The sequence below is a fragment of the Pelobates fuscus genome, chromosome 7, assembly GCF_036172605.1.
Source record: "Pelobates fuscus isolate aPelFus1 chromosome 7, aPelFus1.pri, whole genome shotgun sequence".
Classification (NCBI taxonomy): Eukaryota; Metazoa; Chordata; class Amphibia; order Anura; family Pelobatidae; genus Pelobates; species Pelobates fuscus.
The window spans coordinates 135,898,931-135,924,723 of NC_086323.1; the positions used below are offsets into that span (position 1 = coordinate 135,898,931).

A 25,793-nucleotide genomic window follows, 5' to 3' on the forward strand; every position below is an offset into this window, starting at 1 on the left:
CAAACTTGGGACATCAAGCTGTGTGCATACTTTTGATAAGGAAGTATTATTTCTGGAGTGAGGGGATGTGGCTTAAGAGGCAGGCTTATGGTGCAGTATTCTGAAAAACATAATGTATTTTTTTGCATGCTCAAAATTAAAAATTAAAAAAAAATCTACCAGATGCGTTAAAGTTGTAAAGGTGGCCAGAGTATCCATTTAAATTTTAAATTCACTATGAATTCTCACTTCAGTAAATTACCCCATATCGTTATTTCTTTTGTGTGAGCATATTTTCGTATGTATGTGTTTTGTATATATTGTGGTCTTTACAGCAGCACCACTGCTGAGCAATGCATATTCCTGTTGTGTTCCCCATTTCCCCCTTCATGTTTTTACAAAATAACCCTGTGTCCTGCTTTAATCCTCCAGGCTTTCATTTTATCCTATCGGCATGACATTAACTAGCATATAAATACCCAATGCTAGCATAATATGTATGCAATATTTTTTATTTGTTTTTTTTTTTTACAAGTAACTTTGTGTGACTCAGCATTGATCACTGTAGAAGTCATAAGGCAAAATCTTTAAAATGATTACTTTTTGTATACTAAACATATAAACTGAGTTTCCAAGGAGACAATCTTTCTATTCAGCTACAGGTCAAGTGGGACAACTAATGAGAACACATTAGTAAAGTGATACAGTAAGATATTTAAAGTACTTCTGAATTAAATTATAACAGCAACCAACTATGTAGAAGTAAATCAGCTTAAAGGGACACTTTTAGCGTCATAACAATGTTATTATGTCTGGAGTGTGCCTTTAATCATTATTAATGTGACTTGTTTGAACACACAAAAAATACTTTTATTGTATTAAAGTGACCATAGTGTTGCTTTAAAGATATTTGTGAAAAAAACACTGTTGCAGCATCTCTGATTACAAAGGTGACAAGGGTCACCCTAGCGTGCTTTGTCCGTGTTTATGATGTTGTTGGGCCCACGTTGTATGTACTCTTTCTAGCCTAGGGTGTGTCTATTTTTCACTTTCATATTAAATGTAATATGCCTATCTAGTATTTCTTGATGATATGTTCAGTAAACATACACACAATAAAAAAAATAATGCACTCCAAGTCTGTTTTGATATAACTAGGTTTATTACTTTTATAAGACTTTTATCATAAATTTTACTTTTATTTACAAAACAGAAAATAAAACATTTTTATGATTCCAAATAAAACAGGGATCTTTAAAAACCATCTGGCACAAAATATTTTTTATAAAAAAAAAAAAAAAAAAAAAAAACCTTTACAGTGAATGATGAACAAAATGAGATTGATGCATACTGTTAATATGTGGCAGATGGGGTCGTTTTATCATAACCACAGTTGGATCAATCATATATTCTAGTGGTTTGTTCACTAAAAAGTAGAATTTATTTAATAAACTACAGTTCAGCCAAGCTGCAAATCTGTGAAATTCACTGTTAAATGAATTGTCCCCTGTAGGTGGTGGGGTCTTCATAATGGAGCTGCCAAATGTAGGCAATTTTCAGATTTTGCTCTTATCAACCTGACTACTTGCCCCTAAGTATTTCAACTATTCTGTTAACTAGTTCGTCATGACTTACCACCCGATTAAACCTCTGTATGTACTGTATGCGATAAACAGATTTGTGATAGAGACTGCTTTGCTACCAAAGGGATTCATAGTGGAGAAAGTAGCATGAAAAAACCCCTGGAACAAATTCTGAATATTTAGTGATTGCTGTGTGCACAAATAGAGAACATTCAAGCTGACTCCTCCGTTTCAATAGACAATAAGCATACTGCATTTATATACATACATATAGAAAGCATATAATGAATGTAGAAACCACATCTTATGTTGTTGTTTTTTTGTCTTTGTACAAATTACATTAGATACCACAAACACAATACATCCCATTAATGTGCAGGTAAATACTAAACAGGCTCATCCCAAGACACCCCATGAAGTACCTCCTCAATAGTATTAATAAAAGCATGATATAGAAGCTGTTTAAATTTGAGCATTCATAATAGGTAACAGAGGACTGTATGGATGTATCCCTCTCTGGGTATCTGCTGCAAGCTGCATTACTGACTACCCAAAACAAGTTACGCTGTGGTGTACGTTGATTATTTGACTTTACAGAATCTAGAACAGGTACACTTTAACAAGTGGTCATACGTTTTTTCTTCATCAGTCTGGAGCAAGCAGATACACTGCTGTCCCTTGTAATCCTTCACCAACCCATAACATAATATATTGGGGTTGGCTGCCACTGGTTTTCCATCATAATCTTAGAAAAACCAAATATAAAATAGCAGATATTATTACATCAATCCAGAACAAATTGACATATTGTTGCCAGCAATCTCTACTTTATTTCACAAATCCAAAACCAGATACAGTGTAGCAGACAGTTAGTACTTCGCCCTCACTAATTCAAGATCAGATATGTTGTATCAGGCAGTTCCTACTGCTCATAGTAATGTAACAGGTAAACCCTAGTCAAGGGATAGGCAACCTTCGGCACTCCATATGTTGTGGACTACAGCTCCCTGGATGCTTTGCCAGCATAGTTCCTCGTCACCAATCCAGAAAAAAACAAAAAGTACACAATGAAATTGAAAGGCATTACACAAGTGATTGTGATGCATTACAAAGTGATTTGTCAGCCCAGCAGTAGTAGATACATTGCAGCATGCTACTATGGTGTATCCATCCCCAATCTAGAATGTAGGAGGAAAATGCATCTCAGTCTAGAAAAGTCACAAACTGCCTCTTTCAATCCAGAACAATTAGAAATAAGTATCAAACCATGCTTCTCTATCGCCAGACTAAACCAACTCCATGCATTATTGCAAACCATGCTTACTAACCCTTATGCAATCCAGAAGAAGATACAATGCAGCAGACAGTTCCCACTTTCTCTTCCCCAATCCCTCTGTTTTTTACATTCTGTGGCACACTTTCTTGTGCTGTAATGTGCTCTAAAAAAATACCTTATCAGCTACCATTGACAGATGTGAATTTACTAGGAGCAGCTACCTGAGCCTAGAACTCTGTCTTGTGCAGATTCATCCTTTTTCTAGTCTAACCGCTAGTGATGCTCTAGACATGAATGGATTAAGCGGTGTCAGGAGTCAAGTAGACTTCTGGAAAAAGCCCTACATTCACCTTTTTTTTTCCTGAGTTTTTTTTTTTTTATATTATTTATTTCTCCTGAAAAATCTGTATTCTTCAGGGTCAGGCTGGCATTTTATTATTATTATTTTATTTTTATTTTACTATATAGCTAGATATTCATATGGGACAAATGTATATATTCCTATGTATGCACACCTAAATGTTGGAACGTACTTTAGTTTGGGCCTGCAGTTCGAAAACTTATCTAAAACTATCTGCAAATCTACTTATCAAACACTGGCAGGCCTGGATCTGCAAGTCAAATGATGAAATTCTACAGCTCAGAATGCTTGCTTGACGGCTATTCTAATATCCTTTTTGGGCAGACAACTTACTTGTATATGTGCCCAAATTGTGCCAGCCTTTAGAGTGGTATCTGTGTTCCATGCTTTCCAGCCAGTCTCAACTGTATGGTGTGCAATTTCAAAGCTGCATACATAGGTGTATGCATAAATATATGTGCAGCTGGAGGTCTGAAGGTGATTTATGTGGTGTTTCATAACTATAACCCTACATTAAAGTATCAGTAAAGTGTTATATATATATATATATGTAAATATATACAGCTCTGATATACAGTAATTATACATGCTGCAGTGCAAGGATTTATCACTAGAGACAATCTCTGCTTATCCTCGACAGTCTGCCGCTCTGAAAAGTTTTTTGACTATCCTATACTCCCTTGGGTGTAAAAAATATATATTAGATATAGCTTTAGATATTATGCTTTTTAAATGTTTTCTTCTTTCGTGTCTTCTTTACTAACAGCCCTTAAAACAGAGAATAAATGTAATTCTTAACAAAAATCTTTTAGTATGTGTGTGTGTATATAAACATATATATCACTTACACACACACATATTGGCCTAGAACTTACACAAACTGTTAACCCACTAGAGAACGTGATGTGTTTGGTGAAGACGACAGATGTTGCATTTTACTGCACATTCAATAGTCCTTAAATATTAATACAGCAAGGTATAATGGGAGCAATAATTTCACTGCTGGCCTTGTAGTATTGGAGATTCTTTAATACTTTTTAACTCCTTTACTACAAAGCTAGCAGGATTTTAATCAGGAACTGCTTCACTTTGCAAATTACCAAATATCCCTATGTAGGCAACCCATAGTTCTAGTCTATCGGAAGGTTGGTCTCCCAAGCTGGGAGACTCACGCGATAGAGGGCTGAGTAATGCTCTTTTGGCTGGAGCTCTTTCGGCTCAGTACAAAGGTAGAGGAGTTGCTCTTTCTGCTTGCACTCAAGTCACTCCCCTGCTGGCTGGATTTCAGGTACCGGGCTGAGCAGCATAAGAAACGCTGCACGAGGTCGTGGAACAGGTTTCCAGTGAACAGCATGTAGATCCATGGGTTACAGCAACTGTTAAGGCTTCCCAGTAGCATGGCGATGATAAACAGGGAGGCTGTAGTGTGGATAGAGAGAGGAATAAGAAGAGTGTTTATGTCTTTCTTCACACAAGAGATAAACAGAGCAAGAACAGTTCATGTCACATTACATTTTTCCTATTCTATCAAACTCTACACTGCAGTTATGCTTGAAAACGTCTGCAGTACCTTTAAATGGAATGATGAATATATTAACATCACAACACGTGGAACTCTTACTGCTGGAGACCACTTCACCCACACAAACTACTGTATCAAGACAACATCTCCCGATTAGTGAGAATTATTTGAAACCAAATGATAACGTTTTGAAATAATATAAAATATAAGTTTGGGTTTCTTATCAGAATACCAATTATATACACAATTATGTATATATTACCAATTATGTAACTAATTATTCTAATACTGGGAGAGAAAACACACTTCTGGAAAGCATATCAATTCAACCAATTTAAGCAGGGTTTTTTTTATACTCCTCCCCCCTCCCTACACCCCCCTGATGACTTCTCTCCTGCAACTGTCAAAAATAACCTACCAAGTCCTTAGTGAATATTTTCTGGCAACCTACTTCGTTTCCCCCTACTTTTACCCTTTGTGTCACTATACCCCACCCCCTCGAGCATGTAAGCTCATTGGGCAGGGCCCTCAACTGCTCTGTTCTTGTGCGTCCATTTGTCTGGTTACAATTACATGTCTGTTAGTCCACCCATTGTACAGCGCTAAGGGATTTGCTGGTGCTATATAAATAATAAAATAATAATAATAATAATAATAGTGTAGCTGGAATGGTCATCCAACTGGATTGTTACAGTTTTGTTCATGTCAGTATATAGTAATATAACAGCAAAGATTGATATTGAGGAATTGCAGGACAATATATAATTTATTTGCCAAACGGCTTCATGAGTCAGAGAGAATATAACAAGATTGGCAGCTGGCCAACAGATGTACACATATATCTATGATTAGTCTTTGGCATATGTGATTTGAACAATCAAACTTACTCTAGATCCGTGTTTCCCAATTGGTGTTCCGTGGTGATTTGCCCACAATGCACTTAGGGCCACCTGATGGGCATCGCTGCACAGGGACCCGGTCAGCGCCGCGGCCAAATAATAGCTACGGTCCCTGTAGTATGGGATGCTGGGAGGAAGTGACGGACAGTCACTTCCTCCCAGCTTCATATAGAAAACACCCTGGAGGGAGAGAAGCAGCAGCCAGGAGTGAGGAGCACCTCCCAAACACACCAGACTCAGCCAGCAAGTCACCCTCCTGCAGACAACAGGTATGCTAACAGGAGGGTGACTGCATATATATAAAATGACGTGTGTGTATTTGACAGTGTGTGTGTGTGTGTGTATATATATGTGTCACTGTGTGTATCTGTGTGTCAGTGTATGTGTCACTGTGTATATCTTTCAGTGTGTGTGTGTGTGTATCTGTGTGTTAAGATGTGTGCCAGTGTATGTGCCTGTGTGTTAGTGTGTATGTGTCACTGTGTGTATCTGAGTGTGTGTATCTGTGTTTCAGTGCGAGGTTGTGTATCTGTGTGTATGTGCCAGTGTGTCTATCTGTGGGTCAGTGTATTTCTGAGTATCAGTGTGTGTATCTTTCAATGTATCTTTGTCGGGGTGCATGTATCTGTGTGTTAAGGTATGTATGTATCTGAGTGTGTGTATTTGCCTTTGTGTGTGTAGGTGTCAGTGTGTGTATCTGTGTGTAAGTGTGTATGTGTGTGTGTGTCTGTGTGTGTGAGTGTGTGTATCTGAGTGTGTCTGTGTGTCACTGTGTGTATCTGAGTGTCAGTGTGCGTTTATCTGTGTGTTAAGGTGTGCGTGTCACTGTGTATTTGAGTGTATATGTTTGTGTTTGTGTATATGTGTATATCTGCGCCAGTGTGTGTAACTGTGTGTCACGATGTGTTCATGTGCCAGTGTGTATCTTTGTGTCTGTGTGTTTATGAATGTGTGTAAATGTGAAGTGCATTTGTGTGTATCTCTGTGTTAATGTGTATGTATATCTATGTAAGTATGTATGTGGCATACATCAAAGCAATCAAATGCCAACACAACATGCCAACACACCCCTGCAAACACAAACATTACATACAAAAACACCCCTGAATTCAAACCCCCAAATTATATACAAACACTAAAACACACCCTTCACTCAAAAACCAATACTACACACATGCATTTAAAAGCCAACACTACATCCAAACAAACCCCTAAACGCAAATGCAAACATTACATACAAAACACACCCCTGTATTAAAATGCTAAAATGATATACAAACACCTACTCTACACACAAAAGCACACCTGCTCCTAAGTACTACAATCTTTTTACTATCTGTAGAAATTAGTTTGTGTATTTCAGAAAAATAAAGTGGGAACCCCTGCCATGGATGATAAGGTTGTCACATAGACCTTTAAATATCTTATATGATAATTCATATCATTATGTGCATCTAATATCATTAGTATGTGTATCCCATGCTACAGCCCTTATAAAGCAAGTGAAACTACACCACCACTTTAAAGGAATACTATATAAGAAAAAAACAAACAAAAATAATAATTTAGTAGAAATAGTTACATAGTTACATAGCTGAAAAGAGACTTGCAAGTTCAGCCTTCCTCACATATTCTTGGATTTTGTTTTTCATGTTGTCTTTGAAGGTATATGGAATATTGGCTTGCAATAGCTGCATATCTAACCCTTCTTTTCCAGCCAGGGCTGTCTTTTACTCCTGGGGGGACCAAGGCAGCTGCCAAGTGGGCCCCGCTGCCCTAAACTATTTTTTTCCCGTCCTCTAAGCAGTCCCACCGGGTGGCTCATGCACTTAAGCCCACCCAGTGGGCTTGTACTATCAGGGGCCCAGTCGGGCGCTGTGGCCCTTTAATCGAGCGACCGGGCGCAGGAGGAGTCGTACGGAAGGGAGGAGGCGGCGGCAGCAGTGGCAGTGAGGATGGAGGCTCCTCACTCCCATCAGCCTGTGTGTGTGTGTTAGTGTGTGTGTCTGAGTGTGTGTATTAGTATGTGTGTGAGTTAGTATGTCTGTGTGTGTGTGTGTGTCAGTAAGTCTGCATGTGTGTGTCAGTATATCTGTGTGTGTGTGTGTCAGTATGTCTGTGTGCGTGTCAGTATATCTGTGTGTCAGTATGCCTGTGTGTGTCAGTATGTCTGTGTGTCTGTGTGCGTGTCAGTATATCTGTGTGTCAGTATGCCTGTGTGTGTCAGTATGTCTGTGTGTGTCAGTATGTGTCTGTCAGTATATCTGTGTGTGTGTGTGTGTGTGTGTGTCAGTATGTATATGTGTCAGTATATCTGTGTGTGTTTGTGTGTGCATCAGTATAGCTGTGTGTGTGTGTGTGTGTGTCAGTATGTCTGTGTGTGTGTCAGTATGTCTGTTAGTGTTTGTCAGTATGTCTGACAGTGTATGTATCTGAGTGTCAGTATGTATGTCAGTATGTCTGTGTGTGTCAGTATTTCTGTCAGTGTATGTGTGTGTCAGTGTGTGTGTCAGTATGTTTATCAGTGTATGCGTCTGTGTTTCAGTATGTCTGTCAGTGTATGTGCCTGTGTATGTGTGTCAGTTTGTCTGTCAGTGTATGTGCTTGTGTGTGTGTCAGTATGTCTGTATATGTGCATGTGTGTGTGTGTGTCAGTATGTCTATCAGTTTGTGTCAGTACGTCTACAAGTGTATGTGCCTGTGTGTGTCAGTATGTCTGTCAGTGTATGTGCCTGTGTATCTGTATGTGTCTGTGTACCTGTATGTTGTCCGTGTGTGTATCTGTGTGTATATCTATATGTAGTCAGAGTGTGTATCTGTGTATCACTATTTTACAGCTCGTTGATAAGTCTTTACACACAAGGCAGGTGCTCAGGGCAATTGTCTGCCGCTTGAGCTTAACTAAACTACCAGGAACTGGCTATCTGATTGACAATTGAGGAGGTTTAAGGATCATTTAAAAAAAAAGTGTCCAATGAATCTTAGTTGCTTTATGTGTTTGAGTATTCTGCTGACGGCAATAGTATTTCATAAAAAATAATAATAATAAATGCAGTGTGTTGAATAAATAAATATGATTTTGGGAATAACCATTTTACTGTAGCTTACGGTTGTGCTTGGCCTAAAATATACAATCTCTACAATTCCCAGTTGATGCAGATTGGGAGAGAATGGTTCCCGCACTAATACCCCAGTAACCCTGGATCTACCCTTGCTTGTCTGACTATTTTAAGTTTAACCTTACATTTCTATGCAATTAGACATTTTTGTACCTGTACTTTATAAGGAGATATTATCTGCATTCAAGTCCCAGATTCTCAGTCTGTGCTATAGTTAAAAGACCAAAAGTGTTGGTTTTATGTTTACCGGCTGATTAATTCTCAGAGAATGTTACATTTGCACACGGATTAATAGGCAGACTTTTTAATATTTATACACAGATTTACAAAACTATGTGACTGCAGTGATGAAAATATGGCAGAGCAGAAAAGTCTGGCAACATGCACAGGGCTCTCCACCTACCTGCCTCGGTCTAATCTATTTGCTTAAGGTAAGGGTTAATCCCAAGGTCCAAAACTCAGTATGACTCGTGCAGAAGGGTCTAGGGGGTCAGGATTGGTCCTTATCAGCCCTGTCAAAAGAGACCCTTTATTTCCATGGTGACGGCATGCCATCATATCTGAAACACAGCTGCCTGGCAGCAGTGAAGTGGCGTCTGCTCTGCATGACTGCGTGGTTTACTCTGTCCCATGTGTGGCACATGCTTTTCTGAAAGAAAGCCGCAGTTCCAAGTCTAGATTATGGTCAGTGTTCTAGAGAGTTAGCCTGTAAGTGGCATTTGTGTGTGTATATAAAAACATCTACAGAGAGAGATAGATAAACAGCCATCTGTACAGTTACAAAAGCAATAACACTCAAATAAAACTGAAGGCAAAACATTTAGCATTAGTATACGACCCAAAAAGAATATACATGCATTATATTTTTATTTGTGGGTACAGCTATACAAAGTAATGAGTGTCCCTGCCCCTTTACCCTGCAATGTAAAACATTGCAATTTTTGAGAAACTGCAATGTTTACACTGCATGATTGACTCCTCTGTTGGCTGTCAAATTAATAGCCACTAGAGGCCCTTCTGCCTCACAGCGCATGCGCATTAGGTCGCCAATGCTCCTCTGAGGAGCACTGGACAGGACCTCACCAGAGAAGGCGGATGAGATGTCAGCAACACCGAAGGAACCTCAGCACTAGCATAAGGTAAGTAATGGGTTTGGGTTAGATGACAATTCATTGGAAGAATAATCATGCATATAGATGCATTTCTACTTTCAAGCAGGTTCATTTCCAGAACCCATATCAGAAAGGGTGCATTGTTCTGACAGTGTTTTTGTAAAAGATGCTGCATAGTGTCCAGACATTTTAGGTAGTGACACAAACCATGATTTATGATACACATAAACAGGGCTATTTAGTAAAGTGAAAATTCTAATTGAATCAAAAAAGAGTTAAAATGCATGCCTCCCAACTGTCCCGATTTCATTGTGCTGTCACACCATTCCGATTTAGTTCCCTGGTGGCCCGCATTTAGAGACACAAGGGAACTGATCCTGGGCAGCAAAGCGTGAGCGCATGCACACGCTCAGGTAAACTGCAATAATTACCTGCTAGGGTTAAATCCTCCTCTAGTGGCTGTCTACCACATCAGCCACTAGAGGGACTTCTGGGTCTTAAGGTGACTTTTGGTCGCCTAAATGACGCTGGACATCCTCACACTATGCATGAGGACTTCCAGCGTCACTGCAATCCCCATAGGAAAGCATTGAATAAGGCTGGCCTATGGAAAAATCCAAATGCCGGGCATGCGCATTAGGTCTCCTTGCCGGCTGACGTCGGCGGGGGAGGAGTGAAGGTGCTGGACCCAGATAGGTGACAGGAGGGGTCATTTACCCCTTCTGCACCACAGGGAGAGGGGGGTGCCTTGACGGAGGGGAAAGCTATAGTGCCAGGAAAATATGTTTGTTTTCCTCGCACTATAGTTTCCCTTTAACAAGAGCTTTTCAACAGTTTTCAAAACAAAAAAAAAGTTTTAAATGAATACATATACTTACCTTTATTCCAGCACACTCCACCACACCAACATTGTGGTGTTATGAATTCAGAGGACATTTTTCCTATCAAATGCTTCTCATTTATAAGCACTGTGAGCCCACACACGCAGCTCTTGCTATGTTCTTTCAATTAACATCCTAGAGAACCATTGAATGCAATAATACCCTATGACAGGGGTGGACAATCTGCGGCCCTCCAAATTGTTTTGGACTACATCTCCCATAATGCTCTTAGGGACAAAATGCTAGCAAAGCATCAAGGGGGATGTAGTTCAAAACATTTGGAGGATCGCAGATTGCCCACCCCTACCCTATGAGAAACTTTTAATGTGGCACTGCGCATGCATGCAGTGTGAGGTGATTGTCAGTTCAGGTCATTGCTCACTCATTGACGGGAAAAAGACCCAAAGTGCAAACCAACATCAGCACTGGATGGCCCGAATCTGTTTTTTCAAACCTTCAAACACCTAAACTAGATTGAGTTGGAGGACTGGAGCAGAAGATATATACTTAGGAAACTATAAGAAATTCAACAAGATGAAGTTGTTATAGTGTCTACAGCATTATGTTATGCATGGTTTGTGCAACTTGTCTACATATTTAGAATTAAGGTGTTGTACCTGGCATGTCACATACCTTGAAGCACTTCCAACATACATCTTGCAGATAACTGAAAATGGAGTATAAGAGTGAACACCTAGGTGACTTGACATATATATATATATATTTTTTTTAATATATATATATATTTAGTACTGCCAGAGGATAACGATTTTATGGGTCATAGCATTTAACCACTGTAAAAATATGTAGATGGAAGAGAAAATAAAATAGTCTTCATATTGAAGACTGAAAAGCCTATGATGACAGTTTGACGCAGAGCACCATTACCACTAGAAATATAGTAATTGTCTTATGACTTTACTGTTGGGACTTTTGTGATGTTGCAATAGACCATATATACTAATCAGTTATGACATTTTGAATTTTATACAACTATGATTTTATTATGTAGAGGTAACTCTTAATGAACAGAAGCTTTAGACTATAATCTCTGTAGAATGGAACCAATTGTGTATCTTGTTGAAGCTAAACTCTTCAAATTATCGTAAAAAACAAGTATCTCCATTATAACCACTTGTTTATTTGCTTGTTCTGGTGAGTAGCGTTGGCTGATGTCACAAATTGTTTGCATGGAGTAATAACCTCATTCTGTGCATCGTATTTGGACAGTTTTTTGCTTGATAATAATGGAAAATCTTTTGATCAGAGAGTCCCTAGTGATCTTAATCACGTGAAACAGTCGAGTTTTCCAAGATAATTACCAATGAGTCTGTGCTGTTTAAAAAACCTGTCCAGGATTGTTATTTCGCTATGAAATGCTTAGCACAAAAGGTTTTAAACTCTAGTCCCCAGGAACCAGGGCTGCTGTCGATTTTCATGCTATCTTCAGAGTGCAGGTGAATCAGTCTGTGGATTAAAAGCATTTTGATCAATTTAGCTGCAGGTCTCCCGTGCTGAAGCAGGGACCCAAACTATTTGAAGGTAAAAATTCTCTGCTGCAGGCCTTTCAGAGGCTACAATGGAATGTGCGTTGAAATTAAGGAAGTTGTATTTCCTAAGTTATACAGTAATTCGTATTTTGAAAAAATTTTAAGAGAAAACATGACTTGACAACTGCATTAATAGTCTCTTGAATATGTAATAATTAATGCCAAGAGGGAAGACATAAACTAATTTGAGGATTCTCTGAATAATTTGGCCATGTTGGTATGCAGTTTGGCAGTTATTTTTACCATTAGCTGTCCATGTGGAAGGAGATTTACAAAGTTGAGTAACATTCAGCCTATGGATATTTGGGCTCTTTTTGCACAGGCTCTTAATCAAAACAAACCAGATGTCATTATTAAAGGTAATACTCTCGTTATCTGGAGAACCATACTCTAAGCCAGGGATAGGCAACATTCGGCACTCCAGATGTTTTGGACTACATCTCACATAATGCTCTTTCAACCATGATCCAGCCAGGCAATATTATTTTAGGATTAAAAAAAATATATCCTTTTTGTCAGCTGCAGCAGTTTTGAATTTATTTAACCCCTTTCCTGCTGCCTGATCACTGTGCCATATGTTATTTGTACTGTACGGTACTGTATCAGTGATCAATGTGATCAGAAGGCTCTCTGATCAAGGTGACATTTTTGTTTGTTATTGCTATAATTAATAAATACATAAGTAAAATAACCCTTTCAGTGCTGGTCGCACCTGTTTGAACTGACGTTTAGGTTGTGTTTTGGGTCTTTTGTGGGTAGGATTAAGAAATGTGGTGGTGGGTATGTCAGTTTGTATTAGGCAGGTAGGCACATTAATTACATTTATCCCCCTAAGATGGCATGCTATTATACGGCAGAGGATGCAAACGCCACTCTGGCAGGCTCAGATAGTGGCACTCTAACAGATGGTGATACCATGTAGACTCTGACATTGAGCCGCTAAGTGAGTCTGCAATGTCACAGGAAAGCTGGGTTACCCCAACATTTACTGCCCCAAACACACCCTCATTCATGACTACACCTGGCCTCAGAATGGTAGATGCTTGTGAGCCAGTGAACTCTTTCAACCTCTTTATGTCAGATGGCATATTTAAGTTTATGGTTGAGCAAAACTTGTTTGCCAGTCAGTAGCTATCTGCGGTTCTGGGGTCACATTACAGTAGAAAACATGTAGCACCCCTAGTAATAGCTAAGCATTAAGTCCTACTGGCACAAGCACCTCATCCTGGCTACCCCTCTTTTCTAAGAGGTTAACAATAGGGATCGCTATGAGCAAATGCTGCAATTCCTCGATTCCTCCCCTTAATGACAGCGCACCTAGAAACGACCCATTGTTTGACAGGCTTGCTAAAATTTGGCCTCTTATCCAACTCCTGACAAATTTTGCTAAATTATGTCCTAGACCAAAACAATTGTATAATCCCTTATGAAATTTAAAGGTAGACTTCTTCTGAAACAATACATCCCATTGAAGCGGTCACAATTTGGCATCAAATTCTACAAATTAAGTGAATCTACTGCTGGCTATAAATCAGTGTTTGGATTTAACAAGGGAAGGAAAGCCATCTTGATCCACCAAGATACCCTGATTCTGTGGGCACTAATGGCAAGATTGTGTGGGATCTGGTCCTTGTCTTGATAAATAAGGGTTATAAGCTATGGGTTGATAATTATTATACCAGTATTTATTTTAAAAAAATGTATTTTTTTAAAACAAATTCTATCATGGGGCACAGTGCATAAAACTCGCAGAGGTTAGCACCAAACTCTGACAAGCGACAGAAGCAGTAGAGACTCGTGTTCAGCTCTATGCCAGGATGAGGAGCTGAAGTGGTCTTGGTGCCTATAGTGTCCCTTTAATTATTTTCTCTGTCCCAACCTCCCTCCTTACCATGCTCTTTCCTCTAATTCTCTGCCTGTTGCAAATGTTAAAAAAGAGAACCAGTTTTTTTAATAAAAGTTGTTTTGTCAAGAAAACAGTACACAATACATTTCTTTTTACATGAAAAAACAAAGCAATAAAGAATTTGATTACAAAACCAAACAGCGGGGGTTCAAATACAAAGGAAAGGGAAAAAATAGATTTGTGGAGCAATCTTGTCCAGCGTTACTATAGCAGGGATCCAATGAAAAGACCGATGTTCAGGGTCAGATTTCCCGTTACTTAGAGTAGGCACCTGCCTCTACAAATATCTGTCCACTAGGGTACGCCGGTTTTCCGCACTGATAATGCACGTTTTTAAAGGGAAACTCCAGTGCCAGGAAAACAATCCGTTTTCCTGGCACTGCAGGTCCCCTCTCCCTCCCACCCCCCAATCCCTGGTTGCTGAAGGGGTGAAAACCCCTTCAGTGACTTACCTGAGGCAGCGACGATGTCCCTCGTCACTGCTTCCTCCTCCGCCGCCGCTCCTCCTCTGCATTGCATTGGCCGGTGGGCGAGACTGATCTCGCCCACCGGCCGGGGAGACCTAATGCGCATGCGCACCAATGCTGCGCATGCGAATTAGCGCTCCCCATAGGAAAGCATTTCAATGCTTTCCTATGGGGAAATGAGCGACGCTGGAGGTCCTCACATCGCGTGAGGACGTCCAGCGACGCTCTAGCACAGGTTTCCTGTGCTAGAAACCAGGAAGTGCCCTCTAGTGGCTGTCTAGTAGAAAGCCACTAGAGGTGGAGTTAACCCTGCAAGGTAATTATTGCAGTTTATAAAAAACTGCAATAATTACACTTGCAGGGTTAGGAGTAGTGGGAGTTGGCACCCAGACCACTCCAATGGGCAGAAGTGGTCTGGGTGCCTTTAAGCTTCAAGAGGCTGGTGGGGAAAGAAGTACCAGGGGCCTTGGACAGTATCCTCTGCAGTCCACTCAGCCTCCAATGCATGACAGCAGAGTTACAGGAACAGTTATAGAGAGTGTAAAACTCAGTGCTGTACCAGCTCCTCCAGTGTCTGAGTGTGAAGCTGGACAGGAAGTGGAAAGGATCATTTCCCATCTGCCCACTGACAGCCTCTCACACAGGAAATGCATTGCAGGAGGAGCAGGGTCAGCACTGAGTGATACACACTGTATAACCACTCCTCCAGCTATAATATCATCAGTCATAGGAGACTGACTGAACTACAAAAAAACTTATGGGGTGAGTACTTTGTAAATGACTCTTCAAATTCCAGCACTCAAAGCCTAAACCTGAAATGAACCCTTTTACCATAATCCTATATTTTACTCCTCTTAAAAACTAAAGACCTAGTGTAGCCTAATACTACATTTAACCCAACTCTAGCCCTAAACCCACATGGTTAGTCACTTGAGTAAGAATGCAAAGTGGAATTTCATATTTAAAGCCAAAATAGCTAAATTGGAAACATTTAGTCAGTAATGCTTCAATTTCAGCTACTTTGGCGTGATATTTGAAATTCACTTTGAATTCTCATTTTAGTGAATAACCCTGTCAATAATCCTAAACAGCCCCCACACTACAAATTTAACCACACCCACGCTTTTTATCTTCACTAAACACTAATCACCCTATGTAAGTTTAGCCCTTCCCAGACCTGAAACACCCCCACTACTATAACCACTTCTAACATGATCTTTAACCCAACATGTATTTATACGGGGGTAAAAGTGTATTTTAGCATATTTTATTATTTACCGTTTTGTTCACGTGTATTATAGCTGGGGGTTTTTTGCATTGCTATTATGGTGCGCACCCATTGCTGAGCACCCTCATCGGTGTTGCCAGCACCCATTGCAGAGATACCTCACTGGCAAAGACAGCACCCACTGCAAAGCCCCCTTACTGGCCCAGACAGCACCCATTGCAGAGCTACCTCACTGGCAAAGACAGCACGCACTGCAAAGCCCCCTTACTGGCCCAGACAGCACCCATTGCAGAGCTACCTCACTGGCAAAGACAGCATCCATTGCAAAGCACCCTCACTGGCCCAGACAGCACCCATTGCAGAGCACCGTCACTGGCTCAGACAGCACCCTCACCCCATTGCAGAGCTACCTCAATGGCAAAGACGGCACCCATTGCAGAGCACCCTTACTGGCCCAGACAGCACCCATTGCAAAGCATCCTCACTCCATTGCAGAGCTACCTCACTGGCAAAGACGGCACCCATTGCAAAGCACCCTCACAGGCTCAGACAGCACCCTCACCCCATTGCAGAGCTACCTCACTGGCAAAGACGGCACCCATTGCAGAGCACCCTCACTGGCACAGACAGCACCTAGTGCAGGGCACCCTGATAGGCACAGACTTCACCCAGTGCAAGGTATTTCTGTGCATAGACATTGCAGGGCTCCCTCATTGGCACAGACAGTACTTGGTGCAGGACAGCACCCAATGAAGAGTATTGGCATTAAAAAATATAGGCATGGAAATTTTTGTATGACCCCCAAAATCTGTTATGCCTCTACAACTGCCAAAAAACACCCGTGCTAAATAGTTTTTAAATGTTGTCCTGAGTTTACAAATGCCCAATGTTAACATGTTCTTAGCTTTTTTTTGGAAAGTTATCGGGCTATAAGTACAAGTAGCACTTTGCTATTTCCAAATATTTTTTTTTCAAAATTAACGTTACATTGTAACACCGATATCTGTCAGGAATCCCTGAATAACCCTTTACATGTATATATTTTTTAAAAGAAGACAACCTAAGGTATAAAACTTGGGGTATTTTGACTCTTTTCATGTAACTATTTTACCACCAATTTATGCCAAATTTTTAAAAAAAATCTAAATAATTGGTGATTTTTTTTGACACACAAAGCAATTTAACAATACATGTACTGAGAACTTTAAGGGTCACTGTCAAAGAACACCCCAATATGTGTTCAGCAACATCTCCTGGGTACAGCGATAACCCCCATGTATAGATGTGTCTGGTTCTCTGGGGGCTAAAATACCTTATTTGGAGGGTGTGCATTCCAGTTTTCCAAATTGGAATTTTCTCAGCTGGTCATCATGCACCCATGTCCTATTTGGGACATTTTTTTAAGCCGGCCAATGTAATTTACCCCCATCAAACCATATAATTTTGAAAAGTAGACGCCCCAAGGCAGGGGTCGGCAACCTACGGCACGTGTGCCATGTACGGCAATCTAGGTGCTTTTAAACGGCACTCAAGGCTGCCAAAGCTAAACTGGCTCTGGCCCATCAAGAGTCCTTAGTACAAACTGAGTGGCTAGGGGCAATCCGCAATCTACGCATTTCAGCACTTATAGAAAGTAACCTCAGATCACTTTATCCCAGTACTTGTGAATGGGAATCTGCGCTGGATTAGAGCAGCCCACAGAAACTATTGCAGTTCCTGCCCTTGACCTGCACCTGGTCAGCCCGGACCCCACTGGACTGCAGGGAAGCCACCCACACTGCTAGATCTACACTGAGCTTCAGAATAAGTCTCCCCTCTCAAACAAATAATACAAACACATCCCCACAACACACTGACAATCCACATACATGCACACAGCCCCCTAAGCAGCCCCACACATACACACATTGTGACATATTACACAAGCAACCCCCATACACAGCCCACTTTTACAGGGATCATATACAATACCACAAACTACTCATGAACGAATACTTTACAATATAACAGCTCACCCATGCACAAGTATAATGCTACAAAGCAACTGCAGCACCCATGAATAACACAAGGTAAATACGGCAACATATTACACACGTCAATTTTAAAACAGAGGATCGGCAATTTTATTTTGGCACAGTACTGTTGAAAGGTTGCCTATCCCTGCCCTAGGGTATTTTAAATGGTGGTATTTTAACACTTTCTATACACTAAATCTACCACCAGTCTTTTTCAAACTTTTTGGTAGTCATTTTTTTTTGTGTTATTTTTCTCTCACATTGTACTTTTAGGTATGGATTTTCTGTTCCTGTTATGTGTTACTGACAAAGAACAGCCCAATATGTGTTCAGCAACATTTCCCGAGTACAACAGTGCCCCCAATGTACAGGTTTTTAAGGGTTTTTGCTAACTCACCGGGGTCAAATATAGGGCTTTCCCCTTTTCCATATTTGCCAGATTGGTTTGCTGGACCTATGTTGCCTTTGAGACCATATAGCAGCCCAAGAATGAAAATGACCCCCATCATGGCATACCATTTGTAAAAGTAGACAACCCACGGTATACAAAATGGGGTATGTCCAGTATTTTGTAGTAGCCACTTAGCCACAAACAATTGCCAAAATTAGTGTTTCTTTTTTGGGGCATTTTTTTTACACAACAACTGCACCCTTAGGTGATTTCATCGTCGTGATAAGTTTTACTGTTTTAAACACTCATTTGTGTTCAGCGAAGTCTCCTGAGTATAACAATACCCCCTATGTACAGGTTTTATGGTGTTTTGAAAAGGTACAGGGTCAATATAGGGCTTGCCCAATTCAGTTTGCCAGATTGGTTTGCTGGGTCTATGTTGTCTTTTGAGACCATGTGGTAGCCCAGGAATGTGAAATAACTCCATCATGGCACACCATTTTAAATGTAGACAAGCCAGGGTATTCCAAATGGGGTATTTCCAGTCTTTTTAAGTAGCCACTTAGTCACAAATGCTGGGCAAAGTTAACGTTTTTATTTATTTATTATAAATGTTTTGTTTTTTCAATTTATATTATATATAGGGAATTTTGTGGTAAGGGTTACATTGTGCAAACCTCCAGACACCTTACCACAAGGATAGGGGAACATAATAGTGCAATCAGAAAGAGAGTTGTTACCTCATTGGTAACCCATCACTTCAATGAAATGGGACATTGAGTGTCAAAGTTGCAGTTTCTAGGCATAGAGCAAGTTAAGGTACCATTGAGAGGGGGTAATAGATTGAAGATTTTAAGCCAAAGGGAGATGTATTGGATATACAGTTTAAATACATTGTCCCCGAATGGCATGAATGAGGATAGGGATTTTACTTGCTTTAGATAAGATACTATACCCAACATCCTAGACCTCTATATCTTCTATATGGTTTTATCTTTCATTAGCGCTATAGATGGTCTTTCTATGTCTTCTATTCTAGTTCTTACTTATGTTGCTTCTTTAGTTCTCGTACACATGATGGGTGATATTGGTCTGCCAGAATTGGAGGCATGGGGAACCTTCTGACACAGTCCATAAAAGGCTCAACATCATTAAATTGGAAGATGCATTATTTTCTTATTATTTTCTTATTTTTTTTTAATTTCTGCTCTATTATAACTTTTTGGCATTTTCACACCTATGGCTGGGGGGCTGGCTGTCGCTCGCCCCGCAGCTATGGATCTGACAATGTTGTTTATTTTTGGTTTATATTGTTTTAGGTTTTGGATTATGAGGGTATGTTCATACCTATGTATCTCGGGGGATATTTATTACCCCTGGATCCAGGGGTCTGGCGTCCCATATTCCTACTGCCTCTTCTTTTTTACATGTTATTATTATTTATTTTTCATTTTTCTAATAACTTATTTTCATTTTTTTTTTTACATATATGGGGCCCCATATATATTGTTTTATTACACCATTATATTAATACATGTAAAATGTATGTAGTCATTTATACCAACAATTTTCATGTGTTTTCTATTGGATCCTATGATGAGATCATATAAAAAATTAACATCATGCATTGTTTAATGTATTTCTGTATATTGTATTACATCTTTTTTCCATATGGTTTAATATTTCTACAGATAATATTGTATTCTTTCGATCTATAAATACATAGAGTGGGTATCGGAACTAGGGTGGATCTAGATTAATGCCGGTATCTATGGCTGGGAATGGAATTATTTGGAATTTACTATAATCATGGAGCTTCCCTTACTTCTATTCTTTTGGTTCTTCTTCTTTTCTTTTTATTTTGTTTGACTTCCTTTTTGGTGCCCTTTAGGCTATCTATACACTACAGTGTATATTGTGTGATTAAATTTGGTAATTTAGTCAGACGTTATGCAGATAAGAACACAAAAGACTTCTTCTTTACTTTCTAATCAATTTTGGCCACTATCTTCTCCTGTAGTACTATAGATAATGGGACATGTGATCACGCATAGACATGATGAAGTCATGAGACGCACATGCGTCATGACGTCACGGGAACCCGGACGGTATATGGCAGTGTCCTTCATTATGAATATCGAGGGAGCCCTTTACAGCTGACTCCAATCAGGTTTAGCACCATAGGACCAATTAGTGTGTTGGTTTGTGGGATATATATGTGGGAGTTTGAAGAGGTCCCCCAGAGGAAGGCTTTAGGGCCGAAACGTGGGGGCTGCTATTTCTCCTGCTCTTGTTCAGTATACCATTTCATACGGGTGTTGGTTGACATTTTTTGCACATTGTCATTTGTATGTGGTTTTGGGATTACCCCCTTCGTATAATTTGCACTATTATATGCACTTTGTCTCTTGTGACATTTGTATAACTTATTGTGATACTGCATGAATAAAAACAATTTGTTATGTGCAAACTCTGGTGTGCATCGGGTTCATTTTCTATTTCCTGTGTGTGTGTATGTATATATATATATATACCTGTTGTGGGGCGGGTTTTTCCCTTAAGAGTATCCCCAGTATCCTGTATACACATTACTTAAACACCCTCTCCAGTTGAGCTTTCTCCTATAATTGTATATGCGAATGTTGTTTTTTACTTTTTAGCAGCCTGGGGGACTGTCTGACAGCTCAGACAGTCCCCCTGATGGCAGCTCCTAGACTCCTATTGCGGTGATCACATGGCCCTGGAGGGCCGGGATGGCCAGAGCTGTTGCAGGGGGACTGCTGGGGTCTCCGGCAGTCCGCCCCGACCGTGATTGCCTGTCCAGGTAATTCCATGGCTCCTCTTTGTCGCGGTCGTACTAGGTCCGACCGTTTTGTTTTTTTGTCGGACATACACAGTACGTCCACGATCGTTAAGGAGATGTACATAGATATATATATAATTTAATTCTAAGTGTATTTTGATATAAATATATATTAATATCAAAATACAGTTAGAATAAAAGTACATATATATAATTTTTTTTAAATTACTTAAATTTTAATTATTATTTATTTTTATTATATATATATATATATATATATATATATATATATACACACACACACACGTGGGTAATGTTACTCTAAGTGTATTTTTATATTAATATATGTATATATTAATATAAAAAATACACTTATTATGACGTTATATATGATATTATAATATAAATATAATGTGTGTGTGTGTGTGTGTGTGTATATATATATAATTTATTTTTTTACATTTATTACCTTTTATTTATTGATTGTTTTATTTTATTTTTTCACTTTTTCACCAGCATGGGGACTGCCTGTCAGTTCAGTCAGCTCTTTTAGAGCGGTCACATGGCCCCTGGGGTTCCTAAATTGGAGAGGGGGGACTGTCCCTAAGAAGAAGACCAATCAGCAAGTACATGGGGAGGGAGGGTAGGGGGTTAAATTTGTTTTATTATTATTTCTTTAATTATTGCAATACCTTCCAGCGCTCTAATTCCCAGCAGACGTATCCGGTATGTCCGCGGTCCTTAAGGGCTTTTTTTTTTGTCTGACGTACCTGATACGTCCATGGTCACTAAGGGGTTAAGTCAGCTGCGCTTCACTTTCAGCTACTCTGGCCTTATATTTAATATTCACTTTGGATTCTCACTTTAGGGATAGGGTTTTAGCCTTTCAGTAATACTGGTATCTCAGACAGCTAAGGACATAAAATGTGAGAAATCTGTGATTCATTTGTCACTTTACACTTTGAAATATGGTATTTAATGTACAGTATGATGTCACATTTATACAATAGGGTTTTGAAAACCTGATTTTCTCATTAAAATAGCTGATAGATCATATAATATGATATATAATCTGTGCATGTATATGCCTTTGTGTGTCTGTATGTGTTTTGGCATAAACATTAGCAAATCAGTTTTCATTTTACTGCAGTGGGGTTTATTCACTAAACACTGAATTATATTGAATTGAAAACTATACTGCAAAATTTAAGCTAAAATAGCTGAGCTACTTCGCTTTATAAGCTAAAGTTCCCCTTCTCACCTATAGACACAGCCTGGCTTGCAAATCAGTTTTGAAATCATTATGATTGGTTTGTGGATAATCCCCTCAGTGCTCAGATGTATTTCATTTTCCATCTTATATACTGATCTATTTGGGAAAACAGTGCCATTGAGAATTTCTGGAGACAAAAGGTTGCGTGGTTTATAAATGTCTGCGGAACCCATAGATGGAATTACTTACCTCTAATACATACTTCATCATTAAGTATTGTTTAGATTACACGATATGTTTAGGTTACGCTTAGTTTTGATGTGAATGTTAAGAAGTGTAGAGATTAATGCTTAGTGTTGTATAGTGTGGCTAAAAGGGATCCTATAGTGCCAGGAACACAAACCCATTTTCCTGGCACTATAGGCACTTCGAGTGCCCCCCTCCCTCTGCGCTGAAGGGGTTAAAACCCCTTCAGCCACTTACCTTAATCCTGCACAGGTGCTGGTGACCTCTCCACCCCCGCCGGCGTCAGCTCCCAAGGGTAGCCGAATGCACATGTGCGACCAGAGGCGCGAGCGCATACAAACCTGCCCATAGGAAAGCATGTAACATTTGTGGGGGTTTATGTATTTTTAGGGTACTATTGGGGTGTTTTAAAAAAGTATGTTTTTTCTGTGCTTGGAGATAATTGGATTAGAATTAGTACAGCTACTGATACAATTATCTCCCAAGCATTACATTTTAAATGTGTTATTATTGGTTTGTATGTTTGTGTCCCTGTCCCCAACACGGTCCATGTGGGTGTACCCCTTGCATGGGGATTGTCATAAAAGGCCAGTGTGGCTCCCTTTAAAGAGAGATTTGTTTACCCCTTCATGAAGTCTTTGCTCTTGTTTGGGGGATTGGAGAACAACATTTATTCTGGGGATTGCTATATCACAATACTCCCCTGAGTATAAAACTGGAAGCTGGATCCTGGTCTTGGGTCCAGGATGGGTTAAGGACAGCGAGACCCCAACCAAGCTGCGGCGGTTCGTGGGGTTTACGGTGGTTATGGTGTTCCAGTACAGTGCTTATGGTGCTCGCAAGTACTAGGAAGCAGCGATTGACGGAGGTACCCGGTTGGAGTGCCAGGCAGTCCGTCACAGTGGACATTTCCTATATTGTGTAGCTAGAATTAAGTTAAATGTATTATTGATTGCCCAGCTGAATGTGCCTTTCCCCCCTCCCCCTTTTCCTGTCTTCTTTTTCCAGCAGGGCATTGTGCTATTGTTCCAAGGACACTTCCAGACTAGTTCAAACATCATGCCATGCCACTCCCTTAAGACTCCCATGAGTTTTACACCCTACCTCCTATAGAATGTAAGCTCGATTGAGCAGGGTCCTCTTCAACCTATTGTTCCTGTAAGTTTATTTGTAATTGTCCTATTTATAGTTAAATCCCCTCTCATAATATTGTAAAGCGCTACGGAATCTGTTTGCCGCTATATAAATGGCAATAATAATAATAATAATGAGGTCTATAGTACTTGCTATTGTCTGTCCCCACCCTTCCTTGTAAACACAGTGATCTATTTACACTGGTTGTACTGTAATTGAGCTTTGTAATGTGATTGGTTGCCATCACAAGTCCATACTGCTATTGGTTGACTTGTATTCACTGTACAGACTAGGGATCGACCGATTATCGGTTTTACCGATATAATCGGCCGATATTCGGTATTTTCGGCAATATCGGTATCGGCCAATAGGGATACCGATATTGCCAATAATACCTCCCAGGACCGCCAGGCTCATTACAAGCCCGGCGGTCCTGGGGGTGCGGGCAGCAAGCGTTTACTCACCTCCCAGCAGCTCCTCCAGCTCCCCAGTGTAAATCTCGCGAGACCTGCGGCCAGCTCTGACGGCCGCGGGTCTCGCGAGATTTACACTGGGGAGCTGGAGGAGCAGTTGGGAGGTGAGTAAACGCTTGCTGCCCACCCCACTTCCCTCCCCTCCCCCAGCTAAGCCAATGCCACTGGACCACCAGGGATTAACATATCCCCCCTTCCTGGCAAGGCAACAAGCAGGGAGGGGGGACAACTAAAAATAAATAATAATTAAATATATTAAAAAAATAATAATTTACCGTATATACTCGAGTATAAGCCGAGTTTTTCAGCACATTTTTTTGTGCTGAAAAACCCCAACTCGGCTTATACTCGAGTCAATATTCTGTATTATGGCAATTTGCATTGCCATAATACAGACTAGGGAGAGGGGGGCTGGCAGAGCTGTAACTTACCTGTCCTGCAGCTCCTGTCAGCTTCCTCCTCCTCCGCGCCGTCCGTTCAGCACCTCGGTCAGCTCCCAGTGTAAGACTTACAGTGGGAGCTGACAGAAGAGCTGACCGGACGGCGCGGAGGAGGAGGAAGCTGACAGGAGCTGCAGGACAGGTAAGTTACAGCTCTGCCAGCCCCCCTCTCCCCCCCACTGAACTACCAATGCCACTGGACCACCAGGGAGTAAGAGTCCCCCTCCCTGGCCAGCTAGCAAGCAGGGAGGGGGACGAAAAAAATTATTATTATAATAAAAAAAAAAAAATAATATTAAAAAATAAAATAATCATTAATAAAATAATAATAATATAACAATCAAAATGCCCACCCCCACCAACACATACACAAACACACACTGCATCACACACACTCACACTGTACTCATACACACACTGCACCACACACACTGCACTCATACACACACTGCACTCATACACACACACACACTGCACTCATACACACACACTGCACTCATACGCGCACACACACTGCACTCATACGCGCACACACACTGCACTCATACGCGCACACACTGCACTCATACGCGCACACACACTGCACTCATACGCGCACACACACTGCACTCATACGCGCACACACACTGCCCTCATACGCGCACACACACTGCCCTCATACGCGCACACACACTGCCCTCATACGCGCACACACACTGCCCTCATACGCGCACACACACTGCCCTCATACGCGCACACACACTGCCCTCATACGCGCACACACACTGCCCTCATACGCGCACACACACTGCCCTCATACGCGCACACACACTGCCCTCATACGCGCACACACACTGCCCTCATACGCGCACACACACTGCACTCATACGCGCACACACTGCACTCATACGCACACACACTGCACTCATACGCGCACACACACTGCACTCGTTATATACACACACTGTAAATAAATATTCAATTAATATAATTTTTTTAGGATCTAATTTTATTTAGAAGTTTACCAGTAGCTGCTGCATTTCCCACCCTAGTCTTATACTCGAGTCAATAAGTTTTCCCAGTTTTTGGGGGTAAAATTAGGGGCCTCGGCTTATACTCGGGTCGGCTTATACTCGAGTATATACTGAATAAAAAAAATTTTTTTTTATAAAAAATGCCCCCTCTCACACACACACACACACACACACACACACAC

At 40.5% G+C, this 25,793-nt stretch overlaps 1 protein-coding gene across 1 annotated transcript in view; it reads right to left on the reverse strand.

Moving 5' to 3' along the window:
* Positions 1 to 1,276: 1,276 nt before the first annotated feature.
* OXTR (oxytocin receptor) overlaps positions 1,277 to 25,793 on the reverse strand; it is an 82,284-nt gene continuing 57,767 nt past the window's right edge. The window contains exon 2 of the mRNA XM_063426682.1: positions 1,277 to 4,618. Coding sequence (XP_063282752.1) covers positions 4,368 to 4,618 — 251 coding nt within the window. The 3' untranslated portion in view covers positions 1,277 to 4,367. The remainder of the gene's footprint in view (positions 4,619 to 25,793) is intronic.